Source organism: Macrotis lagotis, chromosome 1, assembly GCF_037893015.1.
Source record: "Macrotis lagotis isolate mMagLag1 chromosome 1, bilby.v1.9.chrom.fasta, whole genome shotgun sequence".
NCBI lineage: Eukaryota > Metazoa > Chordata > Mammalia > Peramelemorphia > Peramelidae > Macrotis > Macrotis lagotis.
Window position 1 is genome coordinate 859026181 of NC_133658.1, and position 14745 is coordinate 859040925.

The 14745-nt window shown below is 49.4% G+C and overlaps 1 protein-coding gene across 4 annotated transcripts in view; it reads right to left on the reverse strand.

Annotated features, from left to right (window-relative positions):
- ZNF362 (zinc finger protein 362) overlaps positions 1–14745 on the reverse strand; it is a 37079-nt gene that overhangs the window by 8532 nt on the left and 13802 nt on the right. For 3 of the 4 annotated variants that reach the window (XM_074217858.1, XM_074217859.1, XM_074217857.1), the window contains exons 2-5: positions 4390–4453; positions 3736–3982; positions 3317–3638; positions 78–302 (exon numbers count right to left, since the gene is read on the reverse strand). In XM_074217858.1, coding sequence (XP_074073959.1) covers positions 78–302; positions 3317–3638; positions 3736–3982; positions 4390–4452 — 857 coding nt within the window. In that variant the 5' untranslated portion in view covers position 4453. Of the gene's footprint in view, positions 1–77; positions 303–3316; positions 3639–3735; positions 3983–4389; positions 4454–5718; positions 14744–14745 lie in introns of those variants that run through there. The other variant, XM_074217860.1, reaches the window with a different exon arrangement.

The following is a 14745-nucleotide window of genomic DNA, read 5'->3' on the forward strand; positions in this document are numbered from 1 at the left end:
CATCAAGTACCCTGACATGGCTCTCTCCCTGCCCCCATCTTCACCAGAGGATGTCCTCCTTGCCCACTGCCTCTCACCTGGTGTGCTGCTGGAGGTGGGAGAGCTGGCGGAAGGATTTCTCACAGTAGGAGCAGTGATAGGGTTTGACACCCAAGTGGATGCGCAGGTGTTGGGCCAGGTAGGAGGCGTTGGCGAAGGACTTGGAGCAGTGCGGGCACTTGTGCGGCTTGGCCTCTGTGTGCGACTTGGAGTGGATCTGCATCTCGGACTTGGTGAAGAAGGTCAAGGGGCAGACCTTACACCTGGAGAGGATGGGAGGCAGATCTTAGGCCTGGGCGTACCTGTGATCTGGGACCCTGGCCTTTGGCCATTCCTTCCTTCCATCTCCCGACTGAACATTTTTTCTGGTTGCCCCCATCCAGGAACATTCTCCTTCCTCATTTCTACATCCTGGCTTCCTTCAAGTCCTTACTAAAATCCGACTTTCTACGAGAAGCTTCTCCTCCCCCCTTGGTTCAGTGCTTTATCTCCAATTTCTTTTACACAGCCATTTAAATATTGTCTTCTTGATGAGAGTGACCTCCTTGGGAGCATGGACTGGTTTTTGCCTTTCTTTGTTTCTTCATTGCTTAACATAATGGCTGCCATATAGTTGGAGCTTAATAAATGCTTCCTGACTGCCTACAATTGGGGGGAAAGGTGAGAGGAGGCATAAACATCACACCTCGAGGGATAGACGTCCCACTTGAGAATACTCAGAGACAGCTGGGTTCTGGGTCACTGGCATTCTCCATGCCAGCGCTGGTCTTTGAGATTCTGAGAGTCTGTGATTCTAGGACAAGTAGGAGGCCACAAAGGCCTCACCTCTACAAGGACTCTGACCTCACATCTGAGAAGGCCATAGGCCTCACACCTGGAGGAAGCCAGGAGGGTCTCCAGCCTCACTCTGTGCACAAAGCCACCTGTCCCCTCCCCTTTTTCATACCCCTGATGAGGAATCCTCCCAAATCGAGAGGAGACCTGCCAGTAATGGGGAGTCACCCCCCAAGGCAGTCCAACCAACTCTTCAGGACAGCTCTGGATGTTCAACAATTCAATTCAATTAAGCATTCATTAAATTCTTCTAGGAGACAGATGGTAAAATAGTCTCTATTTTCAAAGCGCTTACAAAGGGCTGCAGTCACAGCTCCCTTAGCCTGCACCACTTCCCTTCATTGCTACTCCTTCTGCCCCTGGAGGCCCAGCAGAATCAGCTTAATCCCAGAGACTAGAAGACCAATCCCCATTCAGCCTGAGTCTTGACTTGTCCAGAATAAAACCTTCCATTTCCTTAGTGGGATTGGCCTCAGTGGCTTTTGAGGTTCCCCTCCAGGTCTAGATCTAGGACCCTCCCAGTCCCTTGAGTAACCCCTTGGCACCTCCTTCTCAGGAGTAATTTCTCTTTCAAAGTCTGTTCCTCCTCCTGATCTGACTAGTTCAGTTGGAGTACCACCATTTACCTGGACGCTCGGTAAACCCTGCAGAGAAGGGGATCATGGTCATCTTTGATTCTCTCTTCTCCTCTGGTCTCTGATCCAGTCAACTACCAATCTTGGCAAGCCAATATCCCCTGTCCTCTCTTTACAAGTCCCAGTCACTATCACTCGGGGCAGGTCTTAGCAATTATCTCACCCTAAGGAAAGGTATTATCGCCACCCCCCCCAACTACTGAAGGAGCCCCCTATCAGTCCCTAATCCTTCATATGCTGCTAGAATAGGTAGCTGGATGATACACTACAGGCTGTCCAACTTTACTTTTAGAAGTTTTTATTGAAGCAACAGACAGTATGTTTTGATTTGCCACTTTAGTGAGAGCTCTGTGGTAGCTTGGCTTCATTTACTAATGTATTTAGTAAACCCACAGGTGGGCCGCATAAAATCACCCATGGGCTGCATCTTGGACAGCCCTGGTATAGCAGATACAGTCCTAGTTCTGGAGTCAGAAAGTCGTGAATTCAAATCCTACCTCAGATACCTGATAGCCGTTACCCTACCTCAACGTCTCTCTGTCTCAGTTTTCTCATCTATAAAACGGATATAACAGTAGGTTCTACCTCCTAAGGCTGCTGTGAGGATCAAATAGGATATCTATAAAGTGTATGCCACCAGAATAATCATTTTAAATGTATTTAAACTCATCTGCTCAAAATTCTTCCATGGTTCCCTACTGCCTAGGCAGAGAGGTACAGTGCTGAACTTGGAATTAGAGGACCTGAATACAAATCCTAATTCTGCCACTAACAACCTCTGTGGATTTAGGCCAATCACTTTATCTGTTTCCTCACATGTAAAAAGAAGAGGATTGTATTAGGTGACTGTCGGGATCTCTTTTCCACCCTGATTCCTGGATTCCATAAACCACTGCCTGCCTTCCTCAGGTAGGTCTCCTATCCTTCCCTCTGCCCCTCAAGCACACCCTACACTTTCTGTGTTCTCACTTAGGCTGTACCCTGTGCCCCCAAAGGACCTACCCTGTCCCCTCCTTTCCGCCCATGCTGGTCCCACTCCAATGGCACCTCCTCCAGGAAGCCTCTCCTGCCCCCTCCCTCTTCCCCTCTTCTGATACCAGTTATCATTAAATGCAGAGACCTCCTGCTGGGAGGGACACAGAGCAATCCCTAGGACCTCACACATGGAAGGAAGGATGCAATAGAGGACTCTCTCCCCAATGAGAGGGCGTACAGCTCTGAGCCCTGGGAGGAAACATCTCACAAGTGGTGAAGTGGGAGGACGAAGACCTCACTTGCCCCTGGAGGGGACAGAGGCCTCACGTGGGAGAAGGAGCAGATTCAGATGTCTTGGGGAGGTGGCACAGGCCTTACATGTGGGGTAGAAAAAAGTCTCACATAGTTTGGAGGGGAAGCTTTGCTGTAAGATCATTCCATAGTAGGGCACCTCAACCCTAACAACATCCTGGAGATGGCAGTAAAGACTTGTCCATTCTTGGTTCTCTTGTGATGACCATTAGGAAGCCTAATCCATGTCTACTCATCCAAACTTGCTTCTTACTTGAAGCTGAGCCCCAGGAGCCCAGAGGTCAGATCCTGGCTCTAAAGACTCCCCCATTCCCTTCTGTTTGCGGGGCCTGGCTGGACAAGGCACCATGGGAAGGACTGAATAAGATGGTAGACCTACTCCCAGGGGATTCCCAGGTAGCAGAAATGAAAAGTGGAGAAGGGTCCAGGTGGTCCAAATGACCAGTCCTGGGGTTTCACATCCCACATCAGAGGATGGGGAAGGGCAGAGGAGACACCTGCCTGCAAAGCTTGGTTCCCACCTGTATGTCTTCCCCTCTTTGGCGGTCTCTCCTGAGGCCAGGATGGGGTACGGCACCACGAGGACAGGGGGTCCCGAGGGGTTTTCTGCCTTGATCTTCTTGCGGCCCCGTTCTGTTTTGGGGGCTCCCAGCAGGCTGTGGCCCTGAATTGTCTTGATGGAGTCCAGGATGGGGGGGCTGGTAATCCCTGAGATGAGGGTAGGGGAGGAGGCTATGAGGCGGCTCTGGCTGGTGGAGGTGGGCGTCGAGGGGGTGCTGGTCCCTGTGCCAGCACTGGATTCAGAAGTGCTGACTGCCGGGGCCCGGGAGGACAGCCCCAGACCTGGAAGGGGAGAGACAGAATAGAGAGGGAGGGAGTTGGCTCCTCCATCAGCCCCCTGGATTCTAGAACCCTCAATCCTCCTAGGCATCTCCCTTACCTGTGACGGTGCTGGTGGCGGGTCGGGCATGCAGGGCCACATCGGGCTGGGGCACAGCCTGCGGGTGTAGCCCTGGCACCTGCTGCAGTTTCGGCAATGACATGATGGACTGGCTGCTTTCAGCTGGGGATGGGGGGACCAGCAGGGGCTGCTGGGAGGAGACCGAGGTGGGTGGCAGGTGTGGGGGTCGGATCTTCTCTGCCATCAGTTGTTCCTTGATCTTGTTGATCAACACCAAGTTGTCCAGCTGAAAAGGGAAGACAGAGGACAAAAGAGCTGAGAGGGATCCCCCAGGAGTCCCTCCCAGCCCTGACCTCAAGCCCTCACCCAAAACCTCCAAGGACTGCTCTAAACCCTCTCTTGTTCCCCCACCTCCTCAATGGCCCCTAATGGAGAACCCTCCCCTCCCTGCCAGCCCCAGCAACTCCAGTCCAGCAGCAACACGGCCACAGAGTCCCCACCGAGGCCAGGATTGGGCTTCTGTTAGTTTTGTTTGCTCTGTCCTGTGGCTGAGGCCTGGCAGCCCTGGCCCCAAGGAGAGCCCCAGCCCCTGGCAGGCCTCAGCCAATGCCCCAGACCCTCCAACTAAATGCAAAGCTGGTTTGAGCAGGGATGGGGGGTAGTAAACAGGAGGTAGAAAAAGCTCTTTCTTACCTGGCTGGGCATGGTGGGAGGAGGGGGCCAGAAGTAGGGGTTGTTAAAACGAGGTTCGGCCATCCTGCAGAGAAAGAGGGACTGTCATGGGGAAGAGACCCTCTCCACCGATCTAGGGGCCCCTTTTAATCCTGGACCTCCCCTTCTCTTGGTGGGGAATCTGGCACAGAGGATAAGGGGCCTCTAGCTGCCAGCTTCCTCAAGGGAGGGATCCTCCCCCAGCCTCACAGTCCTTTGGGGTTCTTCTCAGAGGATAAATTCCCAGAAATAGCAGACAGGGGTCCATGGGATTTTAGCTCGAGAAGCATCTTTCAAATACAGTGTGACTCTACACTGTCTGGCAGATCCCTAGATACTAGTAACCTCTCTGCCCCTCAAGGGTTGTTGCGAGATGTTGGACTGAAGGCAAGCTTGGTAAGAACTCCCTCTCCACCATGCCATCTCCACTCCAAATAGCCCTGCCATTCTTGGTATCCAGCCCCATACCCTCCCCAGCTAATCCAAGGTCACTGTCAGCCATCTCTCTACAAGGAATCTCCCCACCCCAAGGTCTCCTGCCTGGATAAGAGGAACATTCCCTGGACCAGGACTGTTGGGGGTGGGGGTGGGGTAGAAGACCCCCATCCTCACAACATGAGATCCACACTGTGCATAAACTGTTGTGTCTGGAATGACACCATGACTGACCAGGCCACATACATGTTTAAATATGGCCATTCTCTGACTCCAGAGTAAGACTCAGGTCCTAGAAATATCTGACTATTTTTCTACCCCCAAAATACCTGCCAGGAGCCAAGCCCATGCTCAGCCTTAGGCCAAGGAACTCCCTGAGCCTATAAAGATCAGAAATTGCCTCCTCTAAGGGATCAGGCCCTTTGGCCTCTTCTACCAAGAACTCAAACAACAGGCCTGTCAAGTTCAAGTGTGAATCTTTTCTTCAGTCAAGCTCGAGAGGCCTCATCCTGGCTGGTTTTCTGTATTAAGTCAACTCTCTCCTTGGCATTGTGGGGCAAGAGACTCAGATAGATCTTTGGGGAGGCAGCCAGGAGCCATGGGATCTGGGTTCAAGTCCCACCTCGATACAACTTATTGGTTAAGTGATCGATGACATCACTTTCCACCTCTGGACCTTAGTTCACTCTTCTATAAAATGGAGATAACACTTTGGACCAACCTCCCTCTCAAAGATGCTGAGAAGGTCACATGAAATAATGAATGTGAAAGTAAGCTATCAGCATCCACCCTGTCCTTGTGGAACTTTTGATGCTGGGGAGAGGAGACTCATACCCCAAAAATAACGGGATAGGATATGATTAAACTCCAAACTACCTGAGTGGCAGAAAAATTGGGCTCCTGAAATGGCCAGCCTGGAAGGGACCTCGGAACACAGGATACTGGAATCTGGACTAGCTACATCATGTATCGCTAGATCAGGTAGAGGCCTTAATAGCAAATCCAAAGGAGCCTTGGAACCCAGAATGTTAGAAGAGAGTAGGTCAGGTCAAAGGTATTAGAACACAGAACATTCCAAGCTGAAAGGGACCTTGGAACTTTGAATACTAGAACTACAAAGTGATTTACTTACATATCACCTGATCTTACTCTCACATTGGACAAAGGGGTACACTGAGGCTCAGGGAGGATAGGTGCTTGTCTAGCCTCTCCCAAGGAGGCAGTAGCTGAGCCTGACTGACCGTGGAATCCAGGGCTCTCCTGCATCCACAATGCTGTCAGCTCTGCCCAGCCCAGGCCCTTCCCCTATCCGTCCACCCCCTGCTGCCACACATTGGCGCCCACATGCCCTGCTCAGAGCTGGCTCCCACTCAAAGCTTGTAGGCTTGTAGCGCAGGGTTCTGCTGAAGGTTTTTTTTTTTTTTAATAAAACCCAACTGAAAAGCAACCAAGGGGAAGAGCAGAGTTTATGAAAGTCCCTTCTGCTCTCCCCTGGACCATGGAGGAGCTTGAGTGGGAAAGACTGACAACATTTACAGACAATGGGAAAGAGAGGAACTATGGCTATGAAGGCAATGTTCCTGTCCCCTGAACTGACAGTCTGGCTGAGGAGAGGTTTAGACACAAGGATGGACAAAACAAGACAACATATGAGAACCCTAGACTGGGAGCCGGCAGCCCTGAGACCCAGGCCCAGCTGATAAAGCCTCCTCAGGATGATCTAAACCGTGGGATTTACAGCTAGATTGTTGAGTCCAAATCTCTCATTTGGCAAAGAAGGAAACTGAGGGCCAAGAAGGGGGACTGACCCACTTAAGGTAGCCTATTACAGCAAAGCCAACATTGGAACTCATTCCTTTTAACTTTCTATTGGGGCCTCAGTTTCCCTACCTGTAAAATGGGCATAAGGATGATATTTGTCTCACTTATCTGCCAGGAATGGTCTAAGAACCAGAGATGCATACAGTGTTGGATGTGAGAAAGAATGTTACTCAATCTGAAGCTGGAAGGAGACAAGCATTCAAGGAAGGCCAGCCTCCAAGGCCCCCACCAGGAGTGGCCAAAGCAGCACATTCTAGAGCCAGTCGAGGCTCCATGGGTGAAGGGAAGGCGTCAGCGAGAGGAAGCCCTGTTGCTGTCCCTAGTCTCTCCTTCTGAGTCACCAGGCTCCCAGAGGCCAGGTCCTCTTAGCCCCCCTCCTGGGCCTGGCAAGGATTGGGAGCACAAGTGTCTGGGATTTTTTATCTAGAAGTAGGTTTTAAAACTGGCGACCATCTCCTTTTTCTTTACAGGTGAGAAGCTTCCCCAAGAGCAGGAGAGGGACCCACCCCAGGGCACTACCACATGCTCCTTCCCACAGCAGCATAGATAAAGGCCCCTTTATGCCATGAGACACCCTATTTTTCATCACCAAATCCAAGTGTCAGACAATTCACACCATGTATTCTGAAAACAGACATGAAAGAGGGCTAGACCTGGACCACTGGAAGAGACCTCAGCCCCAGGGGTCATGCAGGAAAATCAGGGTCAGAGAACAAAGTCAAACCTGCTCCTCTTCAGGCTCCTGAGGCTTTTCCCGGACCCCCACATTCAAAGGGCTCTGTCCCTCCTCACATTATCCAAGGGGATCCTCCTCCACTTCCATTCTATATTACATTTAGCCTTGTCAGAGATGTGTCACAACACATACAGCAGATGGTTAATAAATGTCCACTGAACTGAATCCTTTTGAGGGCAGTGAGGGCTTCATTTCTATCTCTATATTCCTAACATCCCAAACAGTTCCTGGTAAATAGCAGGCATATAATAAATTCTAAATGAATCCTAAGTCCAGCATTGTGTAAGAAAACATCCTGCCCTTCAATGAGCTTACAAGTCTCAGGGAGAGGACTTTTACAAGAGGGTGAGCACCAGAGGTTGGGCCACAGAAGCCCAAGGCCTCATATATGGACACCCGAGAAAAACATCTCCAGTCTTCTTCCATAGGAAGCTCTTCCTAATCCCTTTTAACTCCATCTCTTGCTTGTATCCAATGTCTCCTCTATACTGCTTGTTGGTCCACAGTAGTCTGAATAGTCTCACTCTCCTTAGACTGTAAGTTCCTTGAGGGCAGGCACCACCTTTGGTCTTTCTTTGTATACCCCACATTTTGCACTATGTCCAGTTCACAGTAAAAAAAAAATGTTGACTGAATGACTTCCCTGCTTATGAGAAAGGGGAAAACAGAGCCCAGTACCCCCTCCTCACATCCTGACTTTGGTCAGCTGATAGCTGGGGGAGGGCTCCCCAGAGAGCAGTGGCAGTCCTGATACTGAGTCACAGAAAGCTAGTGCTGGAGGACCTTTAATGGAAAGAAGATTGGCTCTGGATTCAAAGCTGACTATTGCTACCCATGGGACCCTGGGTAAGGCTTGAGGTCCCAGGTTCCTCATCAATAAAATAAGAGGGTTGGCCTTGATAGTCTCTTGGGTCTTTTTCAGCTCTTAGATCTATGCCACTCTCCCTGCTTTTAACAAGCCAACAAAAAAAAAAATTAAAATTCTTCAGGTCCCGAACAGTCAAATATTGGGGCAGCTAGATGGCGTAGTGGATCAAACACTGGCCCTGGAGTCAGAAGTACCTGAGTTCAAATTTGGCCTCAGACACTTAATAATTACCTGGGCAAGCCACTTAACCCCACTGCCTTGCAAAAAACAAAAAAACAAAACAAACAGTCAAATACCTATCTATGGGCACACAGTCTATGAGATTCGAACCCAGGTCAGTGTTTCTCTAACTCCTGCCTTATCTCCCCATTAGTCCAATGAATCCCTGGTTAACCAAGAGATGGACCCAAGGCCTTGTCCCAGGCAGCCAGGATTTGTCCTCACTAGTCACCATCTGTGTGAATCTAGACCTTGGTCCCTTCATTTTACAAATGAAGGGAGGTTGCACTAGATGGTCTCTGAGGTCAGTGAATCTTTGGACTTTATGCTGTGAGGTACAATAGGTGGTACAAACTCAAATCAGATACAGGTTTTGCCTTTAGGGAACTCAAAGGCTAGTGAGGTTAGGAAGCACATGGAACCATAGCAAAAGGCAGATTAGAAGAATGGCCACGAAAATGTCTCCCACCTTACCCCCTCTGGCTTCTGATTGGTGAGGTCTTCTCTGTGGAGGTGGCACTGAGTAAGATTTTGAACTGGGAGGTAACTCAGGCTCCTCCTCCTTCTCTACCCCATGGAGCCCGCTTGGTTTCTTCACTGACCTGGGACGCCTGCCCACTTCCACACCTTCAAGATCTGGCTTTTTTTTTTGGGGGGGGGGGACTGCCCATACATCCCATTACTGACTCCCTAATGGTGAGTGTGAGCCCAATGTGAAAACCTGGAGGGTGGATTCCTACTTATTGGAGGTCTTCAAACAGAAATGAGTTTGGAATATTGGGCACTGTTCTGAAAGATCACAGATTATAGAATTAGAAGGCATTTTACAGATGAGTAAAGGGAAGACATAAATAATATGTCCAGGGTCACCAGGGTAGTGAGAGAACTTTGAGGTAGGTCAGCAGATGAGGCCCCCTCTCACTCTAAAATTCTATGGATCCTTTCTCTGTTAGTTGGACTGGGCTTATCTGAAGAGTGTCTGTGGGGTAAGGAGTCAGGCTCCAAGTTCCTTCTTCCATTCCCCAACCTCCTTCCTATTCTTGCTATTAGCAGCTCAAATCATACCTAGAATAGCAAATAAGAAGGTGCTAGCCTCCAGCCAGAAAAGCCGCAAGACCCAAATAAAGAAATTCAACTCTCTAGGTCCTGGCTTTCCTCTCCAGAACCCAGCAGGAAGCTAACAAGACCCCTGAGCAGCCCCAAAAGATGCTACAAAAGGAGCTCTCAAGGGAGAGCCTTTCCGGCATCAACAACATTGAGAGTAGGCTCTCACACTGCCCTCATTTCACACATTTCCAGTAATATTGACCAACTGGTTTCCAAGTCAGATGAAAAGCAAATTTTAGAGCAAGAAAAGGAGCTGTTGCTATTAGATCCACTGCCAGTGAGGAAGGAGACAGAAAAACTATTGAAATCAGACACAAGCACAGAGGTCAGTGGAGCAGCCAGTGTGTGGATAATTGTAGAGCCCACTGCCGTGGCTGATGTGTCTAACTCATCAAGGAACAGTTCCACTACACTGGTTACCCTGCTTTGGAGAGGTCAGGAAAGGACGGCATTCATCTTGGAAAGACTTCCATCCAAAACAGGAACAATTTGTGTTTCTAGAAGCATTTATTCCGGAAGCCTTTTAGATGTCACATAACTACAGCATATTAAAGAAGTGCCTTAGAACTCAGAATTTCAGAGCTGGGAGGGCCCTAAGAATACAGAACGTCAACTGGAAGGAGACTCAGAAAAACAAATATCAAAATTGGGAAGGGCTTTGGAACCCAGAATGTCAGAACTGGGAGAGAACCTTAGAACACAAATGTCAAAACTCCTCAAGAAGGGACTTAGAACCCAGAATGTCAGAGTTGGATGAGAACTTTGGAATACAAATTTTAAAGCTCCTAAAAAAGGACCTTTAGAACCCACAATGTCCGAGCTGGGAGGGGCCTTAGAATACGGGATTTGGAATGGGGAGAAACCTCAAAATTGGAAGAGACCATGGAAATAACCTAGTCTTAATTTCCTCATTTTACAGACTGAGCAATAAGGAACAAAAGCCTTGCTCTTCTTATCCCATCTCACTGACCCCTGCCCTGTAGCCACCAGATATAGATCTCTTCCTGATAATTTCCTATGCCAGTTGACACAGGTATGGCAGCATCCTGGAAAAAGCCACTGTTGTTTACTACCTATGTGACCTTGGGTAAGTCACATCCCTTCTCTGGGTCTCAGTTTCCTCCTTTATAATCCAAGGAGTGTGATCTAGATGACCTGTGAGGTCCCTTCCAACTTGAGATCCATGTTCCTAAGCCCCTTTCTGATGGGAAGGATGCCTGACTAGAAGAGATCCTTGGTCGTCCCTGTGTGTCCTGGGGTAATAAAACATTGTAATCCTAGCTATCTAAACTTCTAACTTCCCATTAGTAAAATAGGAGAGTATTGGGCACAGAAGTGCTCATATCAGAGCTGAAATATGTTCAGCATTTCCAAAGGACTCCTTAGCCTTCCCTTCTCCAAACATGAAAGGTGTTGCAGTGTGATAGATAGTGAGCTGGCCCCTGAGCTGTGTTCAGGTCCTGATTCTGACACTACCTCTAACTTTCTGGTGCTATAAAAAAACATTAAGATTCCTGCAGAGAAGGTGCCAACCTGTCCTGCTCAGGGAGTTTTCTCTCCTGTGATGTCCCTATGCCAGTTAAAGTCCAGGCCCAGTCCCTATGGTTATATAAGGTGTGGCTCTAGGTCAACCACCTCTTCCCTGACTGCCCTGGCAACATCAACCTCTCTGTCCTCTGAATTCCTCAAGGACCACCCAGCTTCATCAGTGACTGCCAGCTTTGAAGGCCTTTCATTGTGTTGTGTGTCTCCGGCATCTCCCTGAACAAAATGTAGGCTCACTGAGCACAGGGCTGTGTCTGTTTGTCCCATAACTCAGCCTAGGACTGACATATAGCAGGCACCTGGGAGGGCCAAGATCCAAGCTCTGGCCAGAGCAGAAGTGTACCAGAGAACAAACGTGAGGTCCACACTGGCAGGGGTCCATACCCATGTCAAGTACAGCTTTCCTTTTAACCAAGAGCCGGCTGACAAGGAGAGCCCACAGGCCTGTAGGTACTGGCCCAGGCACCTGGCAGAATGGAAGCTCCTTGAGGGCAGGGTCTTTTTCATTTTTTCATCTCCATCATGTAGCACTCTGCTTCATATTTTAAAAATGTTTACACTGACAGATCAAGTCTGGGAAGTAAGGGGGGACCGGGCCACAGGTCAAGAGCTCAGCAGACAATGGTACATTGACTGTGGCCATGGAAGAGGAGCCCAGGGACAAGATTAGAAGATCTGGATCTGAAACCTTGCTCTGCCCCTTGGAGAGGTAGAATGGAGAGGTGCATAAAGATCCAGACTAGAGACCAGGAAGCCCTGTGTTCAAGGCTGACACAAATGGGGGGTCCTGGAACCTTATGAGGTCCCAGGCTGCTTTCTCTGAGGCTATCAATGGCAAAGATGATGACAGAGAAAGTTCTCCCAACTGTGCATTGGTTCAACCAAAAAACTCCCCTTTCTATCAACTTTTCCCCCACCCCCTTCATTCTGGTCCCTCTTTATGTAATGCAGTAAATTTGATTAAGCAAGGGTCATAGAGCATACAGCCTCTTCCTTCGAGGCCTTCCCATTCTCCTGGGGTTGGGGGTGGAAGATGACACAGACACAGATAAATATAATACAAGGTCAGGTATAATGGGAGCAGAAGCCAGACAGAACTTAGCAATGGGCAAACAGTGTTTCATAAATGCATGTTGCCTGTTGATGAATACAATGTGGCTAGGTGAGGGCCTTTTCTGCTGAGGGGCTCAGGGAAAGCTTTCTAGAAGAGGGGATGCCTGAGCTGGGCCTTGAAGGCAGAGATGAAGATGGAGAGCATCCCAACTGAGACAGCAGATAGTGCCAGCTCATCCAATTTATGGAACAAGAATAAAAATAACTGACATTCCCATCAGTCAAGATTGACTTCCAGAGGCATCTTCAGCCCCATTTTCAGATGAGAAAACTGAGACTGGGAGAATTCAGCATCTTCTACAAAGTAACAAGGCTAGGAAGTGTCAGAGGCAGGGTTAGAACTCCAGGATTGAGCCTAGAGTTCTATTCATTGTGTCTCTAAAGAAGAACTAAGAGTCCAGTGAGAAGGGAATGAAGGAAGGCTGAGGCCTGCAATGACAGGCTGCTGGGAGCCAGGGAAGGTGTTTGAACAAGGGTGTGATGGGAACAGATCTGTGCATTCGAAAGATGATTCTAAGCTGGGAGGGTCAGCCAGGAGGCTACTGAAGGGGTCCAGGGGAGAGGTGATAAGAGCCCTGAGGGAGAAGCTGAATGAGTAGAGAGAAAGGGCCGAGTATAAGGGTCCTTGGCCTCTCTGTGTCATGGACCCTCTCTGGCAGTCAGGCAAAGCCCAGGGAACTATCTTCAGAAGAAGGAAGGCAAAAAAGAAAAAACATAGGATGAGGAAAGGAAATCAAATTTAATGAAATGGGACAAAAGCAAAGAGTATTAAAGCTATTACAACTTGGGGAACAGGGACAAGCTGAGGACTTAAGGGGTGGGGAGGGACCTCATTGGGAGGTACCAAGGCTGTGACTTTTCCAGGGTCACATACATGGTTGATGCATAGGGCAAGATTCAAACCCAGGTCTTCTTGACTACAAATCTAGTGTCTTACCCAGGAAGATAAGCTGCCTCCTAAACTGAATGTCTAGAGATGGGGGGGGGGGGGTGTTATCTGGAAATTGGGAGCTGAAGGAAGAGAGGATTAAGGCTGAAGATAATGAATTATGTTTGAGAATGTGTTGAGTCAGCAGGCAACTGGAGATGGGGAATAAATTGAGGCTAGAGATAGAGATTTAGGGGTATGCATCATCTCACGATAAGCCTGTTGAAACTGGTATGACAAGTTTTACTACTCCCCACTCTACATATGGGAAAACCGAGGCACAAGGAGGTTAGTTAGATATATAAATTCAGGTGTCATCTGCGGAGATGGGAACTTATGGGAGCATATGAGAATACTAAGGGAAAGGAGAAGAAAGCGGGGGAGAAGGATGGACACTTACTCTTGAGTGTGTGGTGGAAGAGAAGAAGAAAGAGAAGGGGACTATCCAGAAGACATGCAGAAGAAAAAATGGGAAGAATGCTAAGAGTCGGGGTGCTGAGCCACATCCAATGTCTGGACCTATGATTCCCTGATTCTACGACAGGAGCCAAGGCCAATGAACTCAGTTTCCCTCTTGGGCTTAATCCCCCAGATGGCCCTTACAATTCTAATCTTCAGCTTTGGGAAGATTCAGGGGAGGTTCCACAGAGGACTGTGGAGGACTGTGGGCAAACGAGGGTGCAAAGGAGGGAAGAGAAGCCTCAGAAGAGGCAGAATAAATCAGGGCAAGTTGGGGGTGGCTAAAAGAAGGAGCTCATGATGGGGGGCTGAAAAGGGAGAACAGCGAAAGGCAGGAGAGTAAGACACGAGCAGACCATGGAAAGTCCGGGGAGAGCCCGCTCATGCAGAAAAGTGCACATGGCTAATTACTGCAGCAGACATAACGTGTGTGTGTGTGTGGGGGGTGTGTGTGTGCACGCGTGTGCAGTTCTGCTTTCCAAATGAACTCCTTCCAGGCTTGGCAAGGACAGAGAAGAGTCCAAAGGAGCAGAGGGAGGCTGGCTGGCTGATGCTAGACTGTCCCATCTACCTGCAGAGAGCCATTGCCACAGTCAGGGGCTCACCTGCTTCAAACAGGGCACTCTGGTTTCTTCCAGAGTCCAATCACAGGCCAAAAAGAAAGGGGAATATAGCTCAGAGGGGACCAGGGAGCTGGGATCTGCAGGCAGTCCATGGGGGGAGTGAGTGGGCAGGGGGAGGACCCTGGTGGTGGCAATCCCCAAGTTCTGGTCTCGAGGATCCCTTGCTCCAGCCCTTCTTTGGAAGGGGGCTTGGAGGAGCTCTGCTGGGCTAAATGCCAGCAACCCCCAGACCAGGGGTTCTTTAGTGGGAAGGGGGATGCCTTGGCTGCCAGAGCCAGGGCTGGTTTTGTGGGCTCCAGCTGACCTCCCATGAAATGGGCAGTGGCTATTCCAAAAGCATACACACAAACACCAGGCAAGTAAACACAGGGATGCCCACGGACACAAACATGCACACATATGAGCAGGCATACATGCAAAAAGGACGGACACACAGATACACAAACACACAGAGACACACACTAAGATGCATGCATACAAACAC